Genomic DNA, 25468 nt, shown 5'->3' on the forward strand with positions numbered 1-25468 from the left:
CAGACCCCAACCACTCGTGCATAAAAATGTTTTTTCTCATATTGCTTTTGCTTCTTTTGCCAATTACTTTAAATCTGTGCCTATTCGTTCTTGATCCTTCCACCAACAGGAACAATTTGCCCCATCTACTCTGTCCAGGCCCCTCATGATTTTGATTACTTCTATCAAATCTCCTCTCAGCTTCCTTTTCTCCAAGGAAGAGAGTCCCATACTCTCCAATCTATCTTCATAACTGAAGTTTCTCATCCCTAGAACCATTCTCATAAACCTCTTCTGCACTCTGTCCAATGCCTTCACATCCTTCCTAAAGTGTGGTGCCCAGAACTGTACATAATACTCCAGCTGAGGTCTAACTAATCCTGCACAACTTCAACATAACCTCCTTGCTCTTGCACTCTATGCCCCATTAATAAAGCCTAGGATACTGTATGTTGTATTAACTGCTCTCTCAACCTGTCCTGTCATCTTTAGTACTTATGCACATATACACCCAGGTCCTTCTACTCCTGCACCCCCTTTTGAGTAGTACCCCGTATTTTATACTGTCTCTCCACATTCTTCCTACCAAAATGTATCACCTCACATTTCTCCACATTGAACTTCATCTGCCACCTATTCGCCCATTCCACCAACTTGTCTATGTCCTTTTGAAGTTCTACACTGTCCTCCTCACAGTTTATAATGCTTCCAAGTTTTGTATCCTCTGCAAATTTTGAAATTGTTCCCTGTACACCAAGGTCTAGATTATTAACATATATCAGGAAAAACAAGGGTCCCAATACCCCTAGGGAACTCCACTACAAACCTTCCTCCAGCCCAAAAAACATCCATTAACCATTTCACTGTTTCCTGCCACTCAGCCAATTTTGAATCCTTGTTCCTACTGTGTCTTTTATTCCATGAGCTATAACTTTTCTCACAAGTCTGTGCAGCACTGTATCAAATGCCTTTTGGAAGTCCATGTACACCACATCAACAGCATTGCCCTCATCAACCCTTCTCCATTACCTCTTTGAAAAACTCAAGCAAGCTAGTTAAACACGATTTTCCCTTAAGAAATCCATGCTGGCTCTCCTTAATTAACCTGCATTTGTCCATGTGACTATTAATTCTGTCCCAAATTATAGTTTCTAGAAGTTTTCCCATCACCGGAGTTAAATTGACTGGTCAAGTGTTGCTGGGCTTATCCTTACACCCTTTTTTTGAACAAGGCCTAACGTTTGCAATTCTCCAGTTCTCTGGCATCACTGCTGAGTCTAAGGAAGACTGAATAAGTATGGCCAGTGGCTCTGCAATTTCCACTCTCACTTCCCTCAGTATCCTTGGATGCATCTCATTCGGTCCTGGTGCCTTGTCAACTTTAAGTACAGGCAGCCTAACAGTACTTCCTCCTTATCAATTTTAAACCCTTCTAGTGACTGCATTTCCTCCTCTTTCACCATGGCCTCGGTGTCATCTTCTTCCTTGGTAAAGACAGTTGCAAAATATTCATTTAATACCGCAGCCATGCCTCCTGCCTCCATGTGTAGATCCCCTTTCTGGTCCCTAATCAGCCCTACTCCTCCTTTTACCACCCTTTTACTATTTATATGCCTATAGAATACTTTGGGATTCCCTCTTATGTTGGCTGCCAGATTATTTTCATGTTCCCTCTTTGCTTTTTTCATTTGCTTTTTCACCTCCCCTCTGAACCTACCAATGAGATCACCTCTTATTCTTCTAAACTCTAGGGAATACAGCCTTAGTCTACTCAATCTCTCATAGAACAAACCTTTCATGCCAGGAGTAAATCTCCTGAACCTTTGTTGCACTGCATCTGAGGCAAGTATATCCATTATGATGTAGGAACCAAAACTGCACACAGAACTTCAAGTGCAGTCTTAGCAAGGGCATATATTGCAATAAGACTTCCTTATTCTTATACTTCAATCCCTTTGTAATAAAGGATTTCTTTCATAATTGCTTGTTATATCTGACATTAACATGCTGTGATTCTTGTGTAAGGACAACCAGGGCCCTCCTAAAAGCAACATTTCCCAGTCTGTCATCAATTGAAAATATTCTGCTTTTCTATTTTTCCTACCATCTGCTACCCCCCAGTTATCCACAGTCTCCTGAGGGCTCAGCCTCCTGCAGACTGTCAGGAAGAGCTCCAGGTTCAAAGCCCAGGTGCAGCCTCAGACTGGGAGTTGGTCAGAGCATCAGACTGTTGAGTTACTGCCCTGGGCTGGGATACAGGTGAAGATGAGGAGAATGTGGGTGAGCCTGAGTGGGAAAGGAGAGAGAGAGTGAAGGAGATAGTGGGAAAGAAGATACAGAGTGCCAGAGTGGAAAAGAAAAGAGAGAGAGAGAGAGACAGAGTGCAAAAGGAGAGAGAGGGAGAGAGACAATGGGAGAGGAAAGCAGGCAAAAAGTTGAGCTGAGTTTCAGGTGTGCTGTGGGTGATTTAGTGTTACTGTATGTTTGATTTTATAACTTTCTACAGTAAAAGACATGTGTTGTATTACAGAGGGTCTGTGGCATCTTTATAACACAGGAGAGGGGCCTCAGAAGCAAAAAGGCTGAGAACTTCTACACTAACCAATCTTCAATTCATGCTCATATATTATCCCCACCCTCATGAGCTCTGATTTTATGTAATAATCTCATGTGTGGCTCCTTATCAAATGCTTTTTGAAAATCCAAATACAATAAATCAACTGGTTTCCCCCTTATCCACCCTGCTAATTTCAGCTTCAAAAAACCTTAACAGATTTGCCAAACATGATTTCCCATTCATATATCCATGCTGACTCTGCCCAATAATCTTATAATTTTCTAAGTGCTTTGTTATTATATCCCTAGTAATAGATTCTAGCATTGTTGTCTACTTTCATATCTTTTAATCTAGTTTTCTAATCAACCTTAGTTGACACAATCCTCATATCTACATAGTTTGCTTTGTTCAGATTTAAGGTAATAGTTTTGGACTTAAATAAATCACCCTCAAACTCAATTTAAAATGCCACCAATTGGGGATTAGTCTTCCCCAAAGGCTCCTTAACTACAAGGTTATTAATTAACGCTGCCTCACTGCACAATACTGAATCTAAAATATCATGTTTCCTAGTTACTTCCTCAACATATTGATCTAGAAAACTATTTTGAATATATTCCATGAACCAGTCTTCCACAATATGACTACAAATTTGGTTTGCCCAGAATATATGAAGATTAAAGTTCTTCGTGATTACTGTATCACCCTTGTTTTATGTACTTCGAATTTTCTGATTTATATTCTGTCTAACACTATACCTACATTTAGGGTGCCTATCAACTACTTCCACCAATGTTTTCCACGCCCATTGTTTCTTAGTTGCACCAAAATTGATTCTACATCTTGATTTTCTGAGCTAAAATCTTTTCTGTCTACTGTATTATCCTTCATTGTCATGGATATCCCTCCTCCTTTTTCATTGTGTATCTCTTCTTCACTCATTCAAATGTAGTACCTTTAGCTTTATTCTATTTTTTCCCTGATGCCGCCTTAGTCACAATGTCACTAATGTCCCATTATCTTTGTCAGCTTTCTGTCCCCTTCAAATCCACTCTGCTTATTTTTACTCAAATTGCTACTTTGGTGTAAAGCCTTGATATTCTAAAGAGCCATAGTGTCATATGTGGCACAGAAAGAGATCATTTGGCCCATCAAGTCTATGCTGGCTCTCCATGGAGTAATCAAGTCAATCCCAGTCTACTTCTCCAACCCTGTAGCCTTAGTCTTACTGTTTTTGGTATTGACATATTGCTGGCATTAATACATCCCTTCATGAGCTGATTGTATTTTTAAAACTCCTGTCTGTGAAAAAAACAGCCAAAAGATCCTGAACTGTTATAGAAAAAAATCAGAAAAATACTCAAGCACTTTAAACATTAACTTAACAGGTAGATTAATTCATCAGAAAACTATTGACATCAATATGCTTTGCCATTCTCTCTTTCTCTCTCTAAAACCTTATATTTACAATGAAATACAGGTATTTATGCAAAGAATGGTGAATTTTTCTATATTTTATCACCCTGCTGTCTTGTGTTGCTGGCGCAACTCTATAATATCATAAAACCAAGTTATGAAAACATTGCACACAATTTTAAATAACAGCGTCTCAGTTAGTTGCTTGGCAGTACAGAACTTGAGTATTGCTGAGAAAAAGAGACATGCTGTTGAAGCTTTTCATTTTGCAGTCATCAGGACAGATGCAAGAATACCAAATTTGAAAGGGAAAACAATTTATAGTGCATGAGAAAAGGGTGCTAATTGTTTGACACTGGACTCTGATTGGTCAAGGTATTTTCATGGGAAATGCACCAGGAAACAGTTATTCCCCCAAGATTTTGTTTAAATTTAAAAAAAGGAAGTCAACTCTGACTGGTCAAGGTGTTGCTCACAATGTGGTTCACTTACACTTGCCAGAAGCTACATATATTCATATGCAGGACCCTGTTCCCTGCAAGCAGAAAGAATATGTCCAGGCATTGTGCCTTTTTCAATTAAACAAAAGCACATGGGACAACTGCTCCCTGGTGCATTCTTCTTGGCAACGAGTCAACCGATCAAGAGTCCAGTTGCCAACCAATCAGCATCCTTTTCTCATGTAGTATATATAGTTGTTCCCATTGAAATTTGGTACTCTTGTATCTGTCCTGATGAGAGCAAGATGAAAAGCTTCAACAGCATGTCTCTTTCTCAGCAATACTCAAGAGAATATAAGTATATTTTTTTAAACAATGTTAAACTCATTGTCAATTCAATCCCACTCCCTATTTTGTTTCCAAACTATGCAATTCTACAGGTACCATTACACTCTGATAAAAAGAGTTAATGCATTCAAACTAGGGAACATTCTCTTTGTCTCAAAAAAAACTAACCACAACTAGTTTTGAAGAAAATAAATCTTTACATGAAACAACAATTGAGCACACCTAGGAAAATTCTTTGATAGAAAATAAAAAGGATTTGGAAACTGCATTTTAGCAACTCTGATTACCGTAAATCACAGTGTATAAGTCGGCCTGGCATATAACACAACCACATTTTTCCAGCCTCAAAAATCCTGTTATTGTATATACTTGGCGTATAAGTCCTTTCAGCCATGACATGCTATTCTCACATTGGTAGTCAGCCTCAATTTTTCACCTTAAAAATGCATGCTTTACTTACCTGTATCTTATAACTGAGGGCAGGTGATCAAGTAGATGGTTGATAAGGGCTGTGGTGCAAGGATGCATGGGAGTTTAAGATAGGCCCACTCTTTGCATTGGATACCGATAACATTTCAAAATGGCAACCGCCCACAACCGTGCCTGCGGGTCACTTTTATGCTTGGCGTATGAGTCGACTCCTGTGTATACCAACCCCAACACCCCCCACCACCACCCCTCCCTCCCCCAGCTTTTTGGAAGGATTTTTCGAATCTACAAACATTGACTCATACGACAACATCTATGGTATTGCTCACCAACCCCCATCCCTGGTATGATCCCACTTTTTAATTTCTTCAAGCCCAAGGATCACAGAGATTACTGAAGTTAAAAAGCAGGATCACAATTGTAGTGCTTTTCTCTGGGCTACTCCCAGTGCCAAGTACTAGTATTTATAGAAATAGGAGGATAAAACAGGTTAATAAGCATTAGGAGAAATTTTGCAAATGGGAGGGCTTAAGATTCCTGAGGTATTGGGACTTGTTTTGGGCAGGAATGACCTGTTCAAGGTGAACAATTTGCACCCCAACAGAGCTGAGATCATTGTCCTTGTGGAACTAGAACAGTGGGGGAGGATTTAAACTAATTTTACAGGGAGGGTGAGAGGAGTGGAGTGGGCACCAGAATGAAATATAAAGAAGGGAAACAAGGTGCACAAGTGACTGGGAGAGGAAGACAATACTAGAGCACTAGTTAAGAAATAGAAGGGTCAACATGGTGGCAAATGCAAAGCAGGCTAAGATGGATTTGGAGTGTGCATACGAAAATGGTTGGAGCATAGCGAATAAGGTTGATAAGCTGCAGGCACAAGTTGCTATGTGGGACTATGATATAGTGGCAATAATAGTGATATGGCTCAAAGAAGGGGGCAATTGAGAACTGAATAATCCTGAAATATTCTGGAAGAATAGGGAAGGGAAAAAGGAGGCAGGGTGACAGTTTTGATCAAAGAAACTATTATAACACTGGAGAGGGTTAATGTAGTTGAGGGGTCAAAGACACCATTCATTTCGCTAGAAGTAAACAAAAGAGTGGAACTGTCAAGCTACTGGATGCATATTACAGGCCACCAAATAGTGGGAAGGAATAGTGGAGCAAATTTACACACATTTTATAAAAGTATGCAAAAACTAGAATAGTGGTACTTGGGACTTCAATTATCTGAGTATACAGTGGAATGGTAATAGTGTAAAAGGGGAGGGGTAATGTACAAGAGAATGTTATTGGTCAGTTTATTTCCAGTTCATTGAGGAAGAAAGCAGTGCTGGACCTTGTTCTGGCAGGTGAATTAGGCAGGTAGTGCATGTTGAGAATTTTTATCACATGAAGGGTTGTAAATCTTTGGAATTCTCTAACCCAGAGAACTAAGGATTCTCAGTGGTTGAGTATGCTCAAGACAAATGTCAATAAATTTTTGAATACTAATAGCATTATGAGATTTGGGATAGCATGGGGAGGTGGAAGACCAGCTGTGATCTTGTTGAAAGGTGAAGCAAGCTCTAGGGGCCAAATGGCCTTCTCCTGCCCTTACTTCTTATGTTCCTATGTTTCAGTTGGAGAGCATTTGGAGAACAGTGATCATAACTTCCTCCAGGTTTAGAAAGAGGGAAAAATAAAAGATTTGCATTTATATAGAGCCTTTCATGACCTCAGGACATCCCAAAATGTGTTTCAGACAAAGAAGTGGAAAGGAAGGGCATCCAAAGTTAGAGGACCCAGGATGATTGCAAATACATAGATTAAAATAAGATGGAAAATTGAGCCTTTTAACAATCATAAGAACCAAGCTATATATATAGAAGTATAGAGGAGATCTAAAACATGTGAATAAGGAACACAAGAGACTGTATGAAAGTAGGTTAATGACTCAAATAAAAGGGAACCCAAAACCTTTCATAACATATAAATAATAAAAGGGAACTCAAATGAAGGGTCAGGTTGATTAGGAGCCAAAATGAGATCTTCTTATGGAGGTAGAGGGCATGACTGAGGTACTAAAGGAGTACTTTCCATCTATCTTCACTGAAGAAGAGAATGCTGCCAAGATAACGGTGAAGGAGGGGGCAGCAGTGATGTTAGATAAGATAAAAATATAATAAGAGGATATATTTAAAAGGCACGCAGTCCTCAAATTTGCAAAGTCACTGACACTGGATGGGGTGCATCCAATGTTACTGAGGGAAGTAATGGTGAAAATTGTGGAGCCTCTGGTCAGAATCTTCTGATCCTCCTTGGTGCCGGAAGACTGGAGGATTGCAAATGCTATATCCTTGTTTAAAACAGAGGAGAGGGAATAACCAGCTCCTACAGCCCAATCAACTAATGTCAGTAGTGGGGAAACTTTAAGAAACAACAATCCAAGACAAAACTAATGGCATTTTGTAAAATATGGGCTAATAAGGTCAGTATGGATTTCTTTAAAGACAAATCATGTTTAACTGACTTGATCAATTTCTTTGATTAAATACCAGAATATTGATGAGGGCAATGTGGTTGATGTTTTGTATATGGACTTTCAAAAGGTGTTTGACAAAGTACCATATAATGAATTTGTTCGTAAAGTTAAAGCCCATGGATTAAATGGGCAGTGACAACATGGATACAAATTGCCTAAGTGACAGAGGCATAGAGCAGTGACAGTTATTTTCACACAGGAGGGAGGATTAAGTGGATAGCTCTACCAAAGAGTCAACATAGGCACAATGGGCTGAAAGGCCTCCTTCTGTGCTGTGTTATTCTACGACGTGAAATCAATGTATCTGCCACATATCTGGATTAGCCATCCATCACCAAATCTGACTGGACCACAGCAAGGCTGCTCAAAACTCCAAGATCATCCTAGAATCCTGAGGTAAGCCCCAGCTTCTTTATTTCACTACCCTGCCTTAGACCCTCCTCCCTTTTCTCTCTACCTTCATTTCAACAAATGCAAGAAGCTCATGGAAACTTTGTTACAAAGATTATGAACATATATTCAGCAGCTTCTGTTGTATTCCTCCCTTCCCCTTACCTCTCCCTCTTGTCCACCAAGCTAAATCTGTCTCAGGTTTCTCACCTGCTATGAACCCACAGCTCTCTCTAGCTTCTGCCCTATCCCCTCAAATGCCATGTTGATCTCATCAATGAGATGAATCTTCTACTCTCTTGACTCCATTTGCACTAAACTGCTGATCACCCAACTTAATTTCCTGACCCCCATGCTAGCTAACATTGTGAACAGTTGTCTTTCCTCAGGTACTGTTTTGCTTCCTTCTGAAATCAATTACTTCACACCCTTTCTTTAAAACACCCACCTCCTTGCAAACATGCTGTTGTCTCCCAAGTCCATTTCATCTTTCCTGCAACACCATATTTGAATGTTTCTAATCAGATTTTGGCCCCTGTCACAGCACTGCACACCCTCCCCCTCCAATTAAAGTCACAAATAACATGTGTGGCTGTTTCTTGATGCATTGTTAATACACATCCTTCTTACACTCTGTAGCCTTTGACATAGTCAATCTCGCCTTCCATCTCCACCGCTTCTCCTCTGGTGTCTAGCTCAGAGGACCACTCTCACTTAGTTCTACTCCTCTATCTAATCATAACCAGTATCTCTAGCAATAGTTTTCCTTAGCTCCCATCATTTCCTCATCTATATGCTGCCCATATCGACATGGGGACTGGTTAGATATGTACACTGATAACATCCAGCTCCACTTCTCAACTACCTGTCTTGACCTGTCAGTGCTTCTGTACTGTCAGACTGTTTGTCCTACATTCAGTCTCAGATGTACCACAATTTCCTCCAGTTAAACTTTGGGAAGACCAAAGCAATCAATATAGCTTTTGTCACAAACTCCATTGACTTGCCATTGATTCCAACACCCTCCCAGAACATGGTTTCAAGTTGACTGCTCCCAATGAGAGCAATTTATTTCACCCTTAGTTGAGTTATTAGTCCCATATACTGCCCATCATAAAGACCCTGCAACAGCACATCTGTGCCCAAAATCTTCATGCGTGCTTCTGTTACCTTCAGACTTGACTATTACAATGCTCTCCCAGCCATCTACATATCGTCCACTAGCCATAAACCTCATATCATCCACAACTCTGCTACCATAATCTATCTTGTCAAGTCCGCTTGCAAATCATGAGGTTGTTGCTAACTTTGACCCCTGTTTCCCCCATGCCTTGAATTTAAAATTTGCATCTTTGCTCTTTCATGGATTTATCCTTTCTTATCTCTTTATCTTTTCCAGCCCTACAAATCTCTGAAAATTCTGTTTGTGCCTTCAGCTATATAAACCTGAAGCTTTGGATATCCCTTCAAAAATCTGTCTCTCCACCTGCCTCAGCCCTCTTTAAGATGCTTCTTAAAAAACACATCTGACCACTTTCAGTCACTCCTCCTAGTATTTCCTACTTTGATTCAGTGTTGATTTTTGTCTGATCATGCTTCATGTGAAGTTCCTTGGGATGTTTAGCCACAATAAAGGTGCTATATAAATGCAAATTGTTGTTATTCCTGGTGATTATCCAGAAATTCCAGCTGCAATGTGTGGACATCATGTGAGGGCAACATGAGGACTAGTTATGATGCTCTGCTAGTTCAATAACCCATAAACACTCACTGTGCAGGCTCAATTGCAAAGAATGACTGCTTGGAAAAAGTATCACAGGGCATCTCATGACATTAGAATTGTACCTGAGTGAATGCTTGAGGTCTTCATGACCAGTAAGCACCAGAGGGACAGGAGAGTATATTGAACATGGGTAGCATCATTAAGTTTTCTTATATTTGTATGATTTGGATTTTATTACTTGTGTCACTCAAAAAACGGGGCACTTTGGTTTTGTTTGATGACGCTGGGATGACCTTGTGGCCAGGATTTTCCATGCCTGCCTGCATCGGGCGTGTTTGGTGGCCATTGGAAGATAGGGACCTCATTGTAATACATCAGCATATCATTATAAGGCCAGCCCGCTGGACTCATCCCCCACCACCCCACCCTACCCACTGCTGGATTGTCCGCCCACGCCGACGTGTTTCACACCAGCATATATTAAGCGTGCACTTGGCGGGCTGCACTTCGCTCAGGACTTCAAGGTTTGTTTGCTACCTTGTTTCGGTCAGCACTGGGAGTCATCAGCGCCAGGCTTCGCAGACAGCATCACATTACATTTAGGGAGGCTCATGTGTAGGTCTCTATCTACCAGATCAGCCATATGAGGATGGCTTTTCAACAGCTGCAGGGCAAAATCTTGCTTGGGGAAGGGATAGAAATGGTTTCAGGCAAGGGAAGAGGCTGCAGGACGAGAGATGTACTGGGGAAGGAGGGTATCCCAGGGTGTGTGGGGGCACATGTTGATCTGTGCAAATGGCCTCAAGATGATAAGAGCTGGGGAAGCAGTCTCCAGAGAAGATGAGGCTAGATGGATACATGAGGCTGTGTGAGAGAATGGGTGGTGATGTCCCTTGAACAGGCAGTGAGTGAGATGCTAGTGAATGTGTGATGAGCTTGAGCGTGAGTTGTGTTCTGTTGAAGGGTCGAGGACTCGAGACGTCAACTTTATTCTTCTCCGCCAATGCTGCCAGACCTGCTGAGTTTTTCCAGGTAGCTCTGTTTTTGTTTTGTAGATGGTTGCCATACCCTGCCTGCATGGATGAGATCATTCATCCTCTATCTGCATTAGATGGCCAACCTTTTCTAAGTAACGTTGGCACTGATCATTACTGCCATCGCCTACCAAGCCGGATTGGTAATGTAGCCACAGCGGGGGTAGAGGGCATCACAGCGGGGGTAGAGGGCATCACAGCAGGCCTCCACGGCACTCGAGAGCTGAAGTCTTCTTGCCTTTCAGGGCCGTTTCTTCTTCGCTGCAGTCCTGGGCTGAGTGTGGCTGTACTTTAAATGTGGTGCCTGGCGTGATGAAGTGGCCTGGTGATGCGTGGCGGGCAAATGAGAGCCCACCTGCCATGGAAATGGCATGTTTTCTGGGAATGCATAAGTAACGCAGGGGGTTTGGGACGATACGGCGTGAAAACCCGCTATCATGGCCGGAGGTTAAAATGTTGTTTAACCCGCCCGCTTTTGCACTTAGTGGAAATCTGGGACAATTCCGCCCGTGCCTCTGTTTCCAATTAAAAGGATAGAAGTATATAGCTCAGGTGAATGCAATATCCGTTGTTACCTATGGGGTTTTCTGTGACAGGTGAGCACCACAGAGACTGGAGTGCAATGCAGACACTGAAAGCAATATTCTTATTTAATTGTATAACTTGTCTTGATTTTATTTATGATGCGTGTCTATTGTGTGTGCCCCTTTAAAAATTGTCACTTTTGTATTAAGTTATTTGAGGCTAACTATGGGACAACCAGTGTCCAACCGTTCCAATTAGAAGGGCCAAATGGTACCCCAGCCTGCAAGAAGAAATCACCCATAACTGATTACCTTGTCTCCTAGCAATGGGTACAACTGCCTGAAAGTGTGGTGGGGGCAGACTGAAGCGTCGATTTGAAAAGAGAATTAGATAGTCTAAACAGAAAAAAAATGTATGACTACCGGAGGGAAGGCGGGGGAATACGACTAGCTGAGTTGCCCTTGCAGAGAGCCTACAGGATACGATAGACCGAATGGCCTCCTGTGTCGCTGTAACCAGGCTAACATTCTAGCCAATCAGAGCGCGGCACGGATTCTCTCCGGAAGTACCTCTGAGAGGCCACTGGAACGCATTGTGGGAATTTAATATTTGTAATCAAGATGTCAGCCTACATGCGGCTTGGTTCCATATGTCGTTCGTTTAACGGAAGCAGGCTGGGGTTTCGACCTCTCACCATGGTCAACAGCTCTGCTCCAGTCGGTCGTAACGGCATTGCTTGCTCAATGAAGCGGTTCCATTCGGTGGCGCCTGAGGGGTTGCAGGGCTGCGGTCGACGCTGGACGGTAACGAGGGTGACAAGAGCGGCCTGCGCCAATGGCAAGCAACCTAGCTTGCGACCCCAACCTAACCCCCTATTCCAGCAGACGCGCAGATTCCAGGACTTCAGTGAGAAGAGCAGTGGTGGATCGGCTCACTCTGGTGATGATGGTGTGGAAGACGGGGCCGGGGATGGTGCAGGCGGGGAAGGGACTGCAGGTATGGCCCCTGCCATGACTGCGCTCTCTCCCATGATCGTGCCGGATGTTTTCCCCAATGTCCCCTTGATCGCAGTCACCAGGAACCCTGTATTCCCCAGATTTATTAAAATAATTGAGGTAGGAATCCTGCGGCGTGCTATTTAGACTGTAACGCCGGCGAATAGATGGGAAATGTCAATTTAGCAAGTTAGAGCCTGTGTCTCTTGTGGAATTCTTTTGACTTTAAATTTTAGAGAGCTGCTTCCATACATGTGATCTCATCTTCTAATTTCTGGCATAATTATTTGTGTGGACACTATACAACGGGTGACACTAATAAACATAAGATACAAAATATTTCCTTGAATGGATTTAAACGAGAAGCCCTATAAGGTTTTATGTTCTACTCTGAGGTCGCTTTGCTTGCGAAACGGTTGTACACTTATCTGTCGGCAGATGAGTCGATTACAATATACTGCAGACGCAGAGACCAATATGAAATGAAGCATATGCTATATATTTAAAGCAACAGAGCATTAACATGATGTGTGCTTCTCCAACCAGACACAACTCTAGACTAACAACATGGTAGCCTGTGCTACACAGCTATTGGGTCTTACAGTCATGTGGTCAATCTGCACACATTATCTTAAAGGTGTATAACACCTCAGATTACCACAGGATTACATACCGGACTATTTTGAAACATTTGATACTTCCCAAGGTAGTTTTTATTTGCAAATTTGAGACTTAAAGACCACTTCATTTTGATTTTATTCTTAGTACGAGTTTCAGTATCATACATTTAGAAGACACTTAATCACATTCTATTGCAAACTAGGCCTGCCATCAGCAGGGAGGGATTGTATCCACTGCCTTTCACTAAACAAGAAAGTTGTTGTGTGAGACGCAATACAAAGTAAACCTTACATGGAGTTGCATCAGATGGATAATTGACATTGTGAGTTCTAATGTAATGTAATAGCAGAGCATTTAGAAATGCATAAAATAATCAAACAGAGTCAGCATGGCTTCATGAAGGGGAAGTCATGGCTGACAAATTTATTAGAATTCTTTGAGGAGGGAACAAGCAGGATAGATAAAGGGGAACCAGTAGATGTAATTTTTTGGATTTCCAAAAGGCATTTAATCAGGTACTACACATAAGGCTACTTAATAAGATAAGCGCCCATGGTGTTGGGGGTAGTATATTAGCACGGATAGAGGATTGGCTAACTAATAGAAGGCAGAGAGTTGGGATAAGGAGGGCATTTTCAGGATGGCAACCTGTAACTAGTGGAGGGCCACAGGGATCAGTGCTGGGGCCACAATTATTTACAATATATATTAATGACTTGGATGAGAGAAATGAATGTACTATCGCCAAAAATAGGTGGGAAGGCAAGTGGTGAGATTGACACAGAGTCTACAGAGGGATATAGACATGTTAAGTGAGTGGGCAAAAACTTGGCAGATGGAATACAATGTGGGAAAATGTGAGCTTATGTATTTTGGCAGGAAGAATAGAGGAGCTGAATGTTATTTAAATGGAGAAAGACTGCAGAAAGCTACAGCACAGAGGGATTTGGGAGTCCTTTTGCATCATTCCAAAAATCTAGCATACAAGTTAGGAGGTAATAGGGAAGGCAAATGGATTGTTGGCCTTTATTTCAAAGGGAATCGGGTATAAAAATAGGGAAGTCGTGCTAAAACTATACAAGGCACTAGTTGACCCCACCTAGAATTCTGTGAAAAGTTTTGGTCCCCTTATCTAAGGAAAGATATACTGGCATTGGAGGCAATTCAGAGAAGGTTCACTAGGCTGATCCCGGGTATGGAGGGATTTCCTTATGAGGAGAGGTTGAGTAGATTGGGCCTGTACTCATTGAAGTTTAGAAGAATGAGAAGTGACCTTATAGAAACATATAAGATTCTTAGGGGGCTTGACAGGGTAGATGCTGAGATGTTGTTTCCCCTTGCGGGAAAGTCTAGAACCAGAGGACATCAGAGTAAGGGGTCGCCCATTTAAGACAGATGAGGAGGAATTTCTTCTCTCAGAGGGTAGTGAATCTGTGGAATTCTTTACCATAGAGGGCAATAGAGGCTGGGCCGTTAAGTATATTCAAGGCTGAGCTAGACAAATTTTTAGTCAGTAAGGGAATCAAGTGTTATGGGGAAAAGGCAAGAAAGTGGAGTTGAGGATTATCAGATCTGCCGTGATTTCATTGAATGGCGGAGCAGACTCTGGGCCAAATGGCCTACTTCTGCTCCTACGTCTTATGGTCTAATTCGAATGCCACTAATTAGAGATGCAAAAAATTTTTGGTAGAATGCTGCACTAATCCATTAAAAATAATCAGTTGCAGTAATCCACAACACCAAAGCAGAGGTGAAATGTGGAGACTCTTGAGTAGGAATAGCCAACCTTCCTAAAGGCTACTGACTTACTCTCCAGTTTTGGACACACCCAATATTTTTTGTAATCTGTTTGCTGGTGCTGTTTGTCAGCAGAGAAGCTCGAAGAGGACAACCACTCTAGTTGCATGAACAGTGGAAAGTTCCTGTTGCTGATCATTACCCTTTCGCTATAGCCAAGTGAGTTATGGTCAGCCTTGTGAATAGATAACTTATCTGGTTGTGAAATCGATCTTGTGCAAACACTACTATGTCTTCAACTAAAATAAACAGCCCTCCACTTTTCCTCCTCTTATTATTCTCTCATTAAACTTAGCATACCAACTGATGAGCATAAAAAGTTACTGTGCTTTCCATTTGTAAGCAAGCCAATAAAATTGGAGAAAAGCAATGGCATGTAAATAATTTGGCAAAATTGATTTGTTATGACATGGCAGATGATGTGTGCCAGGCAAATCAAATCCACCAGGGAAACTTAATCACGCTGTCACAGCGGTTTTGCAATTTGTATTTATTTCGAGATGTGTGCACTGAATTCAGTAGTAATAAGTCCACTAAGACTTTAGAGATTTTTTAAAAAACTAAAATTAAAATATTTATTAAAAGGTTTCAAGCACGTACTTAGGTCTACAAATTACTATAAGAACTCCTAGGGCAGAATTTTGCCCCTGTCGGGAGGCCAACCACTGCCTGCAATTGAGGCTGGAAGGTGATTTCAAGCTGGCAGACCAATTAAGGCCCGTCCAACGTGAAACGCAAGCAGCAGCATTCAGCGCTGACTGTGCGAGCACAAACTTCGCGCATGTGCTCGAGTGCGCGCTTGAGAATCTCCCCGAGGCATAGAGCTGACTTGGAGATGTAGAGTTTTTAAAAATATAAAAATTAGGAAAATGTTATAAAATGTCCCCTCATGTGACTCTGTCACATGAGCAGGACATGAATTTTAAAATTTTTGCTTTGTTTTTATTTGCTTTAGGAACCTCATCCCGCCCGTGGATGAGATTTCCTAAAAGGTCGCCTGCACATCAATTGTAAGGTTGGATGGGCAGCGAAAAATTTCTTTTAGTTATCTTTTTAATGGCTTTAACAGGCCTTTTAAATTGTTGGTGGGTGCGCTGCTGATTCTGGCGCGCGACCACTGAACGAAATATCACCCGTCTGCGCGTTGATATCGGGACGCTTGCCCGACGTCAACGCGCACCATTTTATGCTCGAGCGGGTCAGGCACGTGCCTGCCCTCGAGCTGAAAATTTTTGCCCCTAAAATCCCTAATTAACCTGGCTCCCAGTTATACCCCCTTTAAGGCAATGGTCCAAAAATAGATATTTTAGATTTTAAACAGATCCTGCAAATTAACACAATACCCTGGACCGTGGAATTCAAAGTGGCTTTCTCCAGTTTTGGTTTCTGTCGACAGGTTTGTGCACAAATACTGGAAGCTTCACACTCTTCTGTTAGATCTTACAATGTCTTCCCCCCCTGACACACAACCTCATTCTCCTTTATACATGTTTCTCCCTTTTTAATATGTATATTCCACTGTTTTGTTATGTCTTTGGAACTTTACCTTTCTTATAATATAAATCTTTTCGTGTTGCTACTATTCTCATTAACCACTTTGAAATTCAAATTCCCCTTCATCTTTCTAAAAATGCAAGTTCCTTTTACACCTTACACGCTAAGACCTCAACCATGTTTACTCATTAGCATATTAAAGACACTTCTACACCTTGCCTCTTCTGATAACTTCAACTTGCAGTCTGCTTGGCTGCAAAATGTAATTAAATCTCATATGCAGACAGAAAAACACAACCCCCCGTAACTTTACAATAAACTTGAAAAATATTATGAAAATGATTATACTCTCATGACAGATTTAAATTTAACAATGAAGCTGTTTTATCAAAGATTCAATATTTTAGAATATCTCACATTGCATTCAAGATGGTATTGCAGGTAAATGCACTAGTGAATTATACAAACTTGGAATGTACCAGGTTCGATCTTTAATCTCTGTTGAATTAACTATCTTCATCATTCCAGTGTTAGGCAGTGATCTTGATCACTATCCATGTATGGTGAGGACGGGATTATAATGCCTCCTGTGGGCGAATATCAGATAAAACATTTGACTTGTGAGGAGTGGCTGCTAAGTTGAGCTATTTGAAAACATCTACCAGTTGTGAAGCCATATTGCAGCATGTGATATGATAAACACCCCATGTGTGGTTACCAGCTTGTACACGTGTAAATATATCTTCTGAGGACAAGTGGTCAACAGTTTTTAGAACTAAATGAGTGAAATGTTGCTGTTCTCCTTTGGGGTTAAACTGCATGTCTTAGATACTTGAAGTTTAAAGGAAAACTTGACTGCAGTAATGTGAATATTCACTCCCATTTCATAGGTCAAGAACAAAAAGTTAATGGAACTCCTTCGAAGAAAAGTACGTTTAGCTCAGCCATATGCAGGTGTATTTCTTAAAAAAGATGACAAGTAAGTGATGTTTGGGCTCTTGATGGTTTGCACTAACATCATTGTGTTTAGATGCTACATGGCATTTCAAGGTTTCTTGAATGTGTAATAAGAAAACAGCATTGCAAGACATAAGTAAGTTGTATTTAAAGAGCAGTTCTAGTATCCTGACTCTGAAACTTGCAGGACTATTAGGAAAAGAACAGGGGAGTGGAATAGTTGGATTGCTGTTTCAAGGATTTGGCACAAATGTGATGGACCAAATGACCTCTTTCTGTGCTGTATGATTCTAAGACTCCTGTAGGGGGCCATAAAGAAATAGAAAATGGCCAGCAATACAGGACAATAAATATCTGCACTTAGAAGATCAGTGTAATAACTTCTTTACAAGTTGGCCAGCCTTTTGAATTCATAGATATCCTGTCTGGCCAGATAAACCATCTTGCACAAACACTTCTATTAGCCTTCAACTAAAATGAATAGACCTCCACTCTTCCTGTTCTATAATTTTCTATTTAAACTTAGCTTACTGGCTCCTCCTTGAACACAGCATTAATATTAGCAGAGATAAGAGAGATGTAGTAATTAGCTCTGTTTTTCAGCTATTGTGATTCTGGCTGTGTCGGCTCCCCTGATGGCTCAGTAGCTTATCCAGTGAGTAGAGAAGCCTGGCTGACCATAATGAACCCATGTTTTCTCCTTGGTCTGTGTTGAATTGGCTGACCTCAATTGGTGCTGAGTTGCTGTAAGTGGCTTCAGTGCCTTGGATGAGATAGGGGGAAGTCAATTTTAGATTTACATTCCTGATCCTCATCCAGTGATTCTTGATGGAATCCCATGTGGATAGAATTGAACTTAGTTGTGTTGCCACCTGTTACCACCCACCCCACCCACTTCCCTGCCCCTGACCCTTAAGTGTGTCTGTGTGTGTGTTTCAACAACTTCAGGAGAGGAATGAAGAAACTTGTAGAAGTCAAAAGTCAAGGAAAAATACTGTTACTTCGTTCCACTTCATTCCAAGTCTGACCCTTGGATTAAACTGACTTGCAATTAGTATTTAAATGAAAGAGAGGAAGTAACCTTTTTAAATAGGGTACAGCCAATGATTTATTTTCAAACTGTCTTGACATTTCGGCTATGGCTTTCTTTTGGTCTGAAAGGATAGTACAAAACAGAGAAGTATGTAACATTATTAAATTTTGTTTTGTTTCTGTAAACTCACAGCAATGAATCTGATGCAGTTGAAAACTTGGGTGAGATTTATCAGATAGGAACATTCGTCCAGATCCATGAGATGCAAGATTTGGGGGACAGATTGCGAATGATTGTAATGGGGCACAGAAGGTAAGTTGGACATCAGATTGAGTTCTTTGATTTCTAACCATATAAAGAATTGAAAATTTGCATTTTTACAAATCTCTTTCACTAACTGAGGTACCATAATCTTTTCTTTTGTACAAGTCAAGTAGTGTGGATTGTATTTTAATTTATAATTTCCCCCAATTGAGTAGTTAAATAAAAATTTATACAGATTTGATCTTAATATTTTAATTCTTGGTTAAATCTAGTCTGCAATCAGGTTTACTCAGTAGTTCTAGCTGACTGCAGAATAAGTACAAGAAGTATTAGAATAAATTGCATTAGGATCTCTTCAAATACAGGAACATAATAGAGTAAAGTTTTGGGTAAAAAACAAATGGCTGAACTAAACTACCTTTCCTTACCAAATCAGTTTCCTTAGCGTGATGTCCCTTTTCCAAATGACCTCTTCTGTTCCATCATCCCTTTTGGGTTTGTTCCACAGTTCTTAGAAAAAAAGCGTTGTTTAAATTTCCTAATTTATTTTGAAACCCTTAACTTTACAACTGTGCCCAATAGTCTTTAATTCTTAGTCTTCTGCACTTTGTGTCACCCCAACATGTTTCCCTTCTTCTCTGTTTCATTTCCAAGCTCCATTTATGTTGGGACATTTTCGCAAACTTGTTGCAGTGTTAAAGAAGAACTTGCACTATATAGCCGCAACCACAGAATGTGCCAAAGTGTTTTGAAGCCTAAAAAGTACTAAAGTATTGAAATGGGGCTTGAACCCACAACCTTCTAATGCAAAGGAAAGTGTATTACATCTGAGTCAAGGCTGTTGTTTTTAAATTGATGGGTTTTAATTTATTGGTTTCTTTGATGCTTTTTCTTGGCCTATGTATTGGACCCAAGAGTTTCTTGATTTTGTTCCCTAGAATCCAATTAAACAGACAACTGGAAGTGAATGCTGATGAAACAGTTCCTGCAGAATTTGAGCAGAATCAACACAAAGTTCAGAGGAAACAAAAACACCACAGGACTGATGAAGCAGGTGGCCAACTCTCTGAGGTGGATGCGAGCATAGAGTCGCTTGTACCTCCAATGGGTGAACTGCTGATGGTAGAAGTGGAAAATGTCATCCATGAGGATTTTCAGGTCACGGAAGAGGTCAAAGTAAGTTGCAAAAGGGAAATTTTGGGTGACCCAAGCCTTCCCAAAATCATTTTAGTATGTTATCTTCAGTTATGTTCTCTTAATACAGGGTTCCTATTTTAGTGCTTTTTACACGTCAATGACTTATTTAGCAAATAAAGATCCTGGTGCAAGGAAATTAACTCCTTTTCCTGCTGCTTCTGAAGTAATGATGTCTTGCTGTATGTGAATTCATGGTAATGAGCAACCTTCAGAATATTGGACAAATTGTGGAGATGCCAGTGAAATTGTACATGAGTTTGGTTATTGAAGGTATCAGAGTCAAGCTTTATCCTGTGCTCACCTGACATCCACAAACACTATTTCTCCAAAAGCACTGATCACAAGAACTCTGATTTGACTTGTCCTTCCCTTACTAGCCCAGAGGCACTGAGGCCTATAATTGCTTCTGTGGCTGAGGTCTTCAGCACAGATGTTCTTGCTTTGTGGTTCCGTACTATGCTCTCACCACACAATCCACATAGAATCATTTAAATTGTAAAGTGCAACAGCTGGTTTAAATGTACAACTTATATTTTAGTTGTTTAATTGTTTTAAAATATGAAACAACAAATCTTAATGCATAAACATTGAAAAGTGTCTGACTTTTCTTAACAGGCACTTACAGCAGAAATTGTGAAAACAATACGTGACATCATTGCCCTGAATCCACTTTATAGGTAAGTGTTTGGACATTTGTGCATAATCAGATAACACCATCATTTTAAACCTCCTGTCCATGCCTTTTCGAGAAATTGTTTTGCAATTGAGAACCTAGTTGAAGTAAGCGTTCCAGGATTCGACTATCATTTCAAAAAATGGAGTTAAGTTGAGAAGCAGTGATGAGGTGATGCCAAGTTTGTTGAAAATCTGGTAGCTTGTAGGAGGAAAGGAAGACTGAAGGAGATGAGGACTTCAGCAATTTTAAGATGCTGGGAGAGAATGAGTTAAAGTAATTGATTTCAACAAAGAAAAAAGGTGTAGAACAATGTATGTGGAGCATAAAAGAATCAAGGGGGAAATTTCATAGGAACAATGACAATGCAAGAGAATTCCCCGCCACTTGGTGAGTACATGAATTACCCCTTGTAAGTAATTGGCTGCTGCCTTTGGCAGCTTAAAAGATGGGTGTGTTTTGAAAGGGGTGAACTGATTTGTATTTAGTTTCTATAAGGTAGTGCTCCAACTCTGGTTGCTTGCAGGGACAAATGAATAACCTATGCAAGAATTGGGTATTTTTAAATCAATTTTGACAGCAAAGCCCTGTAATTATTTCAACCCAGGCCAGATTTTGCAGTGGTAATGACAACAAAACTTCCAGCATTCGCTGTCATTACTACTTTGAAACAGACAGCAAATCTGGACTCTGCACCTACGCAGCTAAACATGGAAATCCAGAAGTTGCTGATGGTGATTCTGCACTGGTGTACTGTTGAAGTACCCCCAGACTACAATCCATTAGAAATCACTGAACTGACAAGAACTTTGACTCTACACTATTAGTTTCTCTGTAAAAACACTACATGTTGAAAGAGGTATAACTCTTTTTTTAATTGCATACTAAGTTCATAATTACTGCTGGAAAAACCTTTTTGGCCTGATAAACTAAATTTATATTTGTATCATGTCAAATTTCTCCATTATGATTTTAAAAAGGCTACATTTTTTTTAAGTTTGTTTAGTATTTCAGCTTCTACCATAATCCCATGTGTTTGTCCCAATCTTTTGTGAAATTTAATTAAAAGTGAAGGATAATTGGTGCATTTTACTTCCTGGTTTTCCCTGTTTGGCAATACTTCAAGGTGACTGGCTGCTTACTCCGTTTGATGACGGCACTGTGTGCCTGGAGATTCCCTCGATTTGGCACCAGATTCAAACCAATGCCAGGAAAGGGAAACCTATGCCACAGAGATCGCTAAATCTAGCTTTCTTTGAGGTCAGCAGTGAGTGCTGTTGCTTTGTCACTGACTGCGAAATCCTGGTTTTGATGAGGCAGATGAGGGCAATAGAACCGTTGGTTCCTGTGCTGCCATTAGTGGAAACTACTCTCTAGTGAGTCATCATATATATTATGCGATACTATCATTGTTATTGATGTGAATAGTCATGGTTAGTTGCTTTATTGTAAAAGTTGGTGCGCATTCTCCAGAATTTTGATCAGCTTGAGGATAAAATAGGATTTGGCTACTAGAATAAAAATACACGCTTAAGTTTGTTAGAACATTAATGCTATTTAATTTGAAGCCACTTTTTGACCGAAAATAAATGATGATTTCTACACTTTGTTTTCCCCCCAGAGAATCAGTGCTTCAGATGATGCAGGCCGGGCAGAGGGTGGTGGACAACCCAATTTACTTGAGTGACATGGGAGCGGCACTCACTGGTGCAGAATCACATGAGCTACAGGAGGTGCTGGAGGAGACCAACGTAAGATGTCAGCTCAGGTTGTTCAGATAGAAAAATCAACTCCAGGTTTCCCATTTTCCTCATTATTTTGTTGTATGTAAGGTATTGATCAAATTTCAACAGGAGCAGTATGCAGGTCTGCTCTGATATCAATGCTGTTAAAAGAGGCGTACAGAGCAGCAAAGGTGATTTCAGGTATCAGGGGTTTCATTTCCTAGCTGACCTGGTGGGCCTGTGTCTTGAACCACTGTAATGGTTTGATGCAATGGAACAGCTTGGTATGGTTTTTCAAATGGCAGCTAAGACTCAACCACATTGGCCAGTCTGGATAAAGATGGCAAAATTCCCTCCTTAAAGGATGTTGAATAATCAGTTGTGTTTTTATCTCAGATGAACAGTTTCATAGTCATTTTCTGTGGTAAAGAGGAGTTTTGAAGGTAGCCTTCGTGAAGTTTTCAAGGTGAAGAAGTGAGTCGGCAAAATTGATCAACTAGTCAGGTTCCAACCCCACAGGGCACAAGCTAAAATCAGCAAGTTGTTAGTAAGAAGGGAAGTCAAGGAAACATTTCCATTCCAAACATTAGAGTGGTATTGTATGAGTCCAGATAAGGACTTTGAAACAGACAGTATAAATGAGATCAAAGTGATCATGAAATGTGAGAAAGTGGGCCATTTTTTCTTTAAATTTAAGTTGAGCAACTAAGCTGAAGGAGCATGGCCTATAGTACAGGGCACTAAGAGTTAAAAGAATGAAAAGTTGAAGTAATTTAGGTAGTGGTTGGGTGACATCATGCTTAGGTTTAAAAATCCTGTAGGAGGTACGGAGCTTCACAGTTCTACTAAAGAATGAGTTCAACCTGGAGAGCGTGCAATAAGTCTTGACTTCATCATAATAAGGATAGAGGGAGGGTGAAATAGAACAGTATACGTTAAGCTTATGAGCATGGAGAGGAAAGTTCAGAGAAATGCAAAATGATAAAATGCTTTTGGTGCTGGGTGGGTTGTACAAATGAGCCTTTTCTTGCATCGTTTCCCATAAGTGCAAGGCAGATGGTATAAGAGCTTCCCCAAATATGGAAACAGGGCTGTACTCAAGTTTTTGGACAGATTGGGTTTTATATCAAATGTTGGCATAGAAGAGGAAATCACGCTTCTTGTGACAACTTTCGGAAACGTTTGATGCATACACGCTGGAAACAGGAATAGAAGGATTAGGTGACAGGTTGGAAGGTAATTAGAGAGGGAAGTTTTATGAGGAATAAACACCAGCAATGGCCATTTCTGTGCTGGAGATTCTGTGTAACTCTATATAGTAACAGAAGGGCTGTGCTATCAGATTCTGTCCAACATCAAATTGTAAATGAGCCTAGCACTTTTCCAACTGAACGTCGCAAAACTTTTTATTTTTGTTTCCGGATGCCCCTGATAAATTCCAATATCTTTCTGCTGATTCTTACTTTCCTACCTATTTGCTCAAGCAGAACCTTCCCATAAATCTTCCTTCTACCCAAAAATGAGCTTCAAATGCCACATCCTTTCCATCTCCCAAACAATCAAAATAAATTCCACTTACACCGCTTAATTGTGTTTCTTTCTTCAAGGTGGGGAAAAAGTAGTAATCGTCCTGTCCTTTCCCTGGTTTGTTTCACTTTTATTTTGAATCATCTTTCTACACAACTTCTAACTGTAAAACCTGACCTACTGTGTCTTAGTTTCTGATTCAGACTAAAGACTGTAGTTTAGTCTCTTATTTTAATAACCTCCCTGACTGCTTTTTTTGTGGGCTGCAATGCTGACTACTTCCCTGATAATAATTGCCCTATGGGCTTGTCAATAAAACTAACCTATTTTCCCTTTCTTCTTCCACTCTAAAACTGGTCTAATTTCCTCCTGCCCTCTTTGTGGTGTAAGCTTAAAAGTCTCTTCATCTCAAAATGAATGTGGGCTTTCCTGGCTAATGGTCCTAGAAGGAGATATTTAATCCTCTTTGTATCAGTTGTGAATTTCATAAACCAGCTCATCTTGCTTCAATACATGTATTCAAATGTTGCAGCCTGTGGCTTTTCCCATATACCCATGTGTTTTAAAATGCAGCAGTGCAAAATAACTCAGCCCTATGAAGAAAGGAACCAAAATTCCTGGAAATATAGAAAAGTACTATAGAGAAGGAGACCATTAAGCACATCAATTTTGTGCTGATTCTTTTGAAGAGCAGTCAAGTTAGTTCAATTCCTCTGTCCTTTCCCCATTTCCTGCACTTTTTTTATTCCTCAAGTGTTTGTTCACTTCCCTTTTGAATGCTACTATTGAATCTTTATCAATCAGTGCATTCCAGATCCCATCTACTTGATGCATAAAAAAATATTTTTCCTCATGGCACCTCTGGGTCTTTAGCAACAGCTTCTCTTTTATTTACTCTTATCTGAACCCTTCATGATTTTAAACGCCTCTATCAAATCTCCTTCACTGCTCAAAGGAGAACAACCCAAGCTTCTCTACTCTATCCACATAATGATGATCCCTCATCTTGGGACAATTCTAAAATTTGACAGCCTTCCTTGCAGGCTTCTTATCCTCTACTTTTTATAAACTTTCAATTTATTCAAAACTCAGCTCAACTGTCCTGGTTACCTATCACTCACCTTTCATTGACTCTCTTTCTTCCTTCTCCTCAATTCCCCACTCCATCCCATGTCCCCATCTTCAAACCCCTCCACGTTCTTGCATCGCCTATCTTTTCAATCCTCTCCACCTTGTCCACTCTGCACCCTTCAGTCATCCACTTCTTCCCCCTCCATCTTCACCCTAACATTAATGGATGGCTGAGTCTATGTCTTAGCCGCCTTGACTCTACTTTCTGGACTTTCCTCCTAAATCTCTGCTCCCCTCCATTTCTCTCTTCATCAAAATACATTTTCTGAAGCGAGTTTTCAGTCATTGTCTTGACACTCTTACCATGATTCATTTCCCATTTTAAAAAATTCCCTTTTGTCTCTTTTCCTTTGCTTGCCCACTCTACTAGTAAAGCAATGTTTAAAGGCAAATTGTGGAATAATTAAATAATTTGCAAATATAGACCTGACAATTTTATTGGAGGCGTGTTGCAGAGTTTCATGTTTTATTCCCATTAAACCTTGCAAATGGATAACCTAGTCTGGTGCGTTATCTCTTTTTTTTGTTGTTTAGATTCCAAATCGACTCTACAAGGCACTCTCTCTGTTGAAAAAAGAATTTGAATTGAGCAAACTGCAGCAACGTCTTGGGCGAGAGGTAACTGGACATTTTATTTGTGCTTTTATTGCTTTGTTCCCCAGTTTTCTAATCTGAAGATGCTGCCTT

The 25468-nt window shown here is 40.5% G+C and overlaps 1 protein-coding gene across 2 annotated transcripts in view; it reads left to right on the plus strand.

The window, feature by feature from the left end:
- Positions 1-11953: 11953 nt before the first annotated feature.
- Positions 11954-25468, plus strand: part of lonp1 (lon peptidase 1, mitochondrial) — a 42944-nt gene continuing 29429 nt past the window's right edge. Inside the window, exons 1-7 of one of the 2 annotated variants that reach the window (XM_078555774.1) lie at positions 11954-12483; positions 17166-17254; positions 18458-18577; positions 19468-19705; positions 20342-20403; positions 22021-22150; positions 25316-25399. In XM_078555774.1, coding sequence (XP_078411900.1) covers positions 11989-12483; positions 17166-17254; positions 18458-18577; positions 19468-19705; positions 20342-20403; positions 22021-22150; positions 25316-25399 — 1218 coding nt within the window. In that variant the 5' untranslated portion in view covers positions 11954-11988. The remainder of the gene's footprint in view (positions 12484-17165; positions 17255-18457; positions 18578-19467; positions 19706-20341; positions 20404-22020; positions 22151-25315; positions 25400-25468) is intronic. The other variant, XM_078555776.1, reaches the window with a different exon arrangement.

The sequence above is a fragment of the Cetorhinus maximus genome, chromosome 13 (assembly GCF_964194155.1).
Source record: "Cetorhinus maximus chromosome 13, sCetMax3.hap1.1, whole genome shotgun sequence".
NCBI classification, from domain to species: domain Eukaryota; kingdom Metazoa; phylum Chordata; class Chondrichthyes; order Lamniformes; family Cetorhinidae; genus Cetorhinus; species Cetorhinus maximus.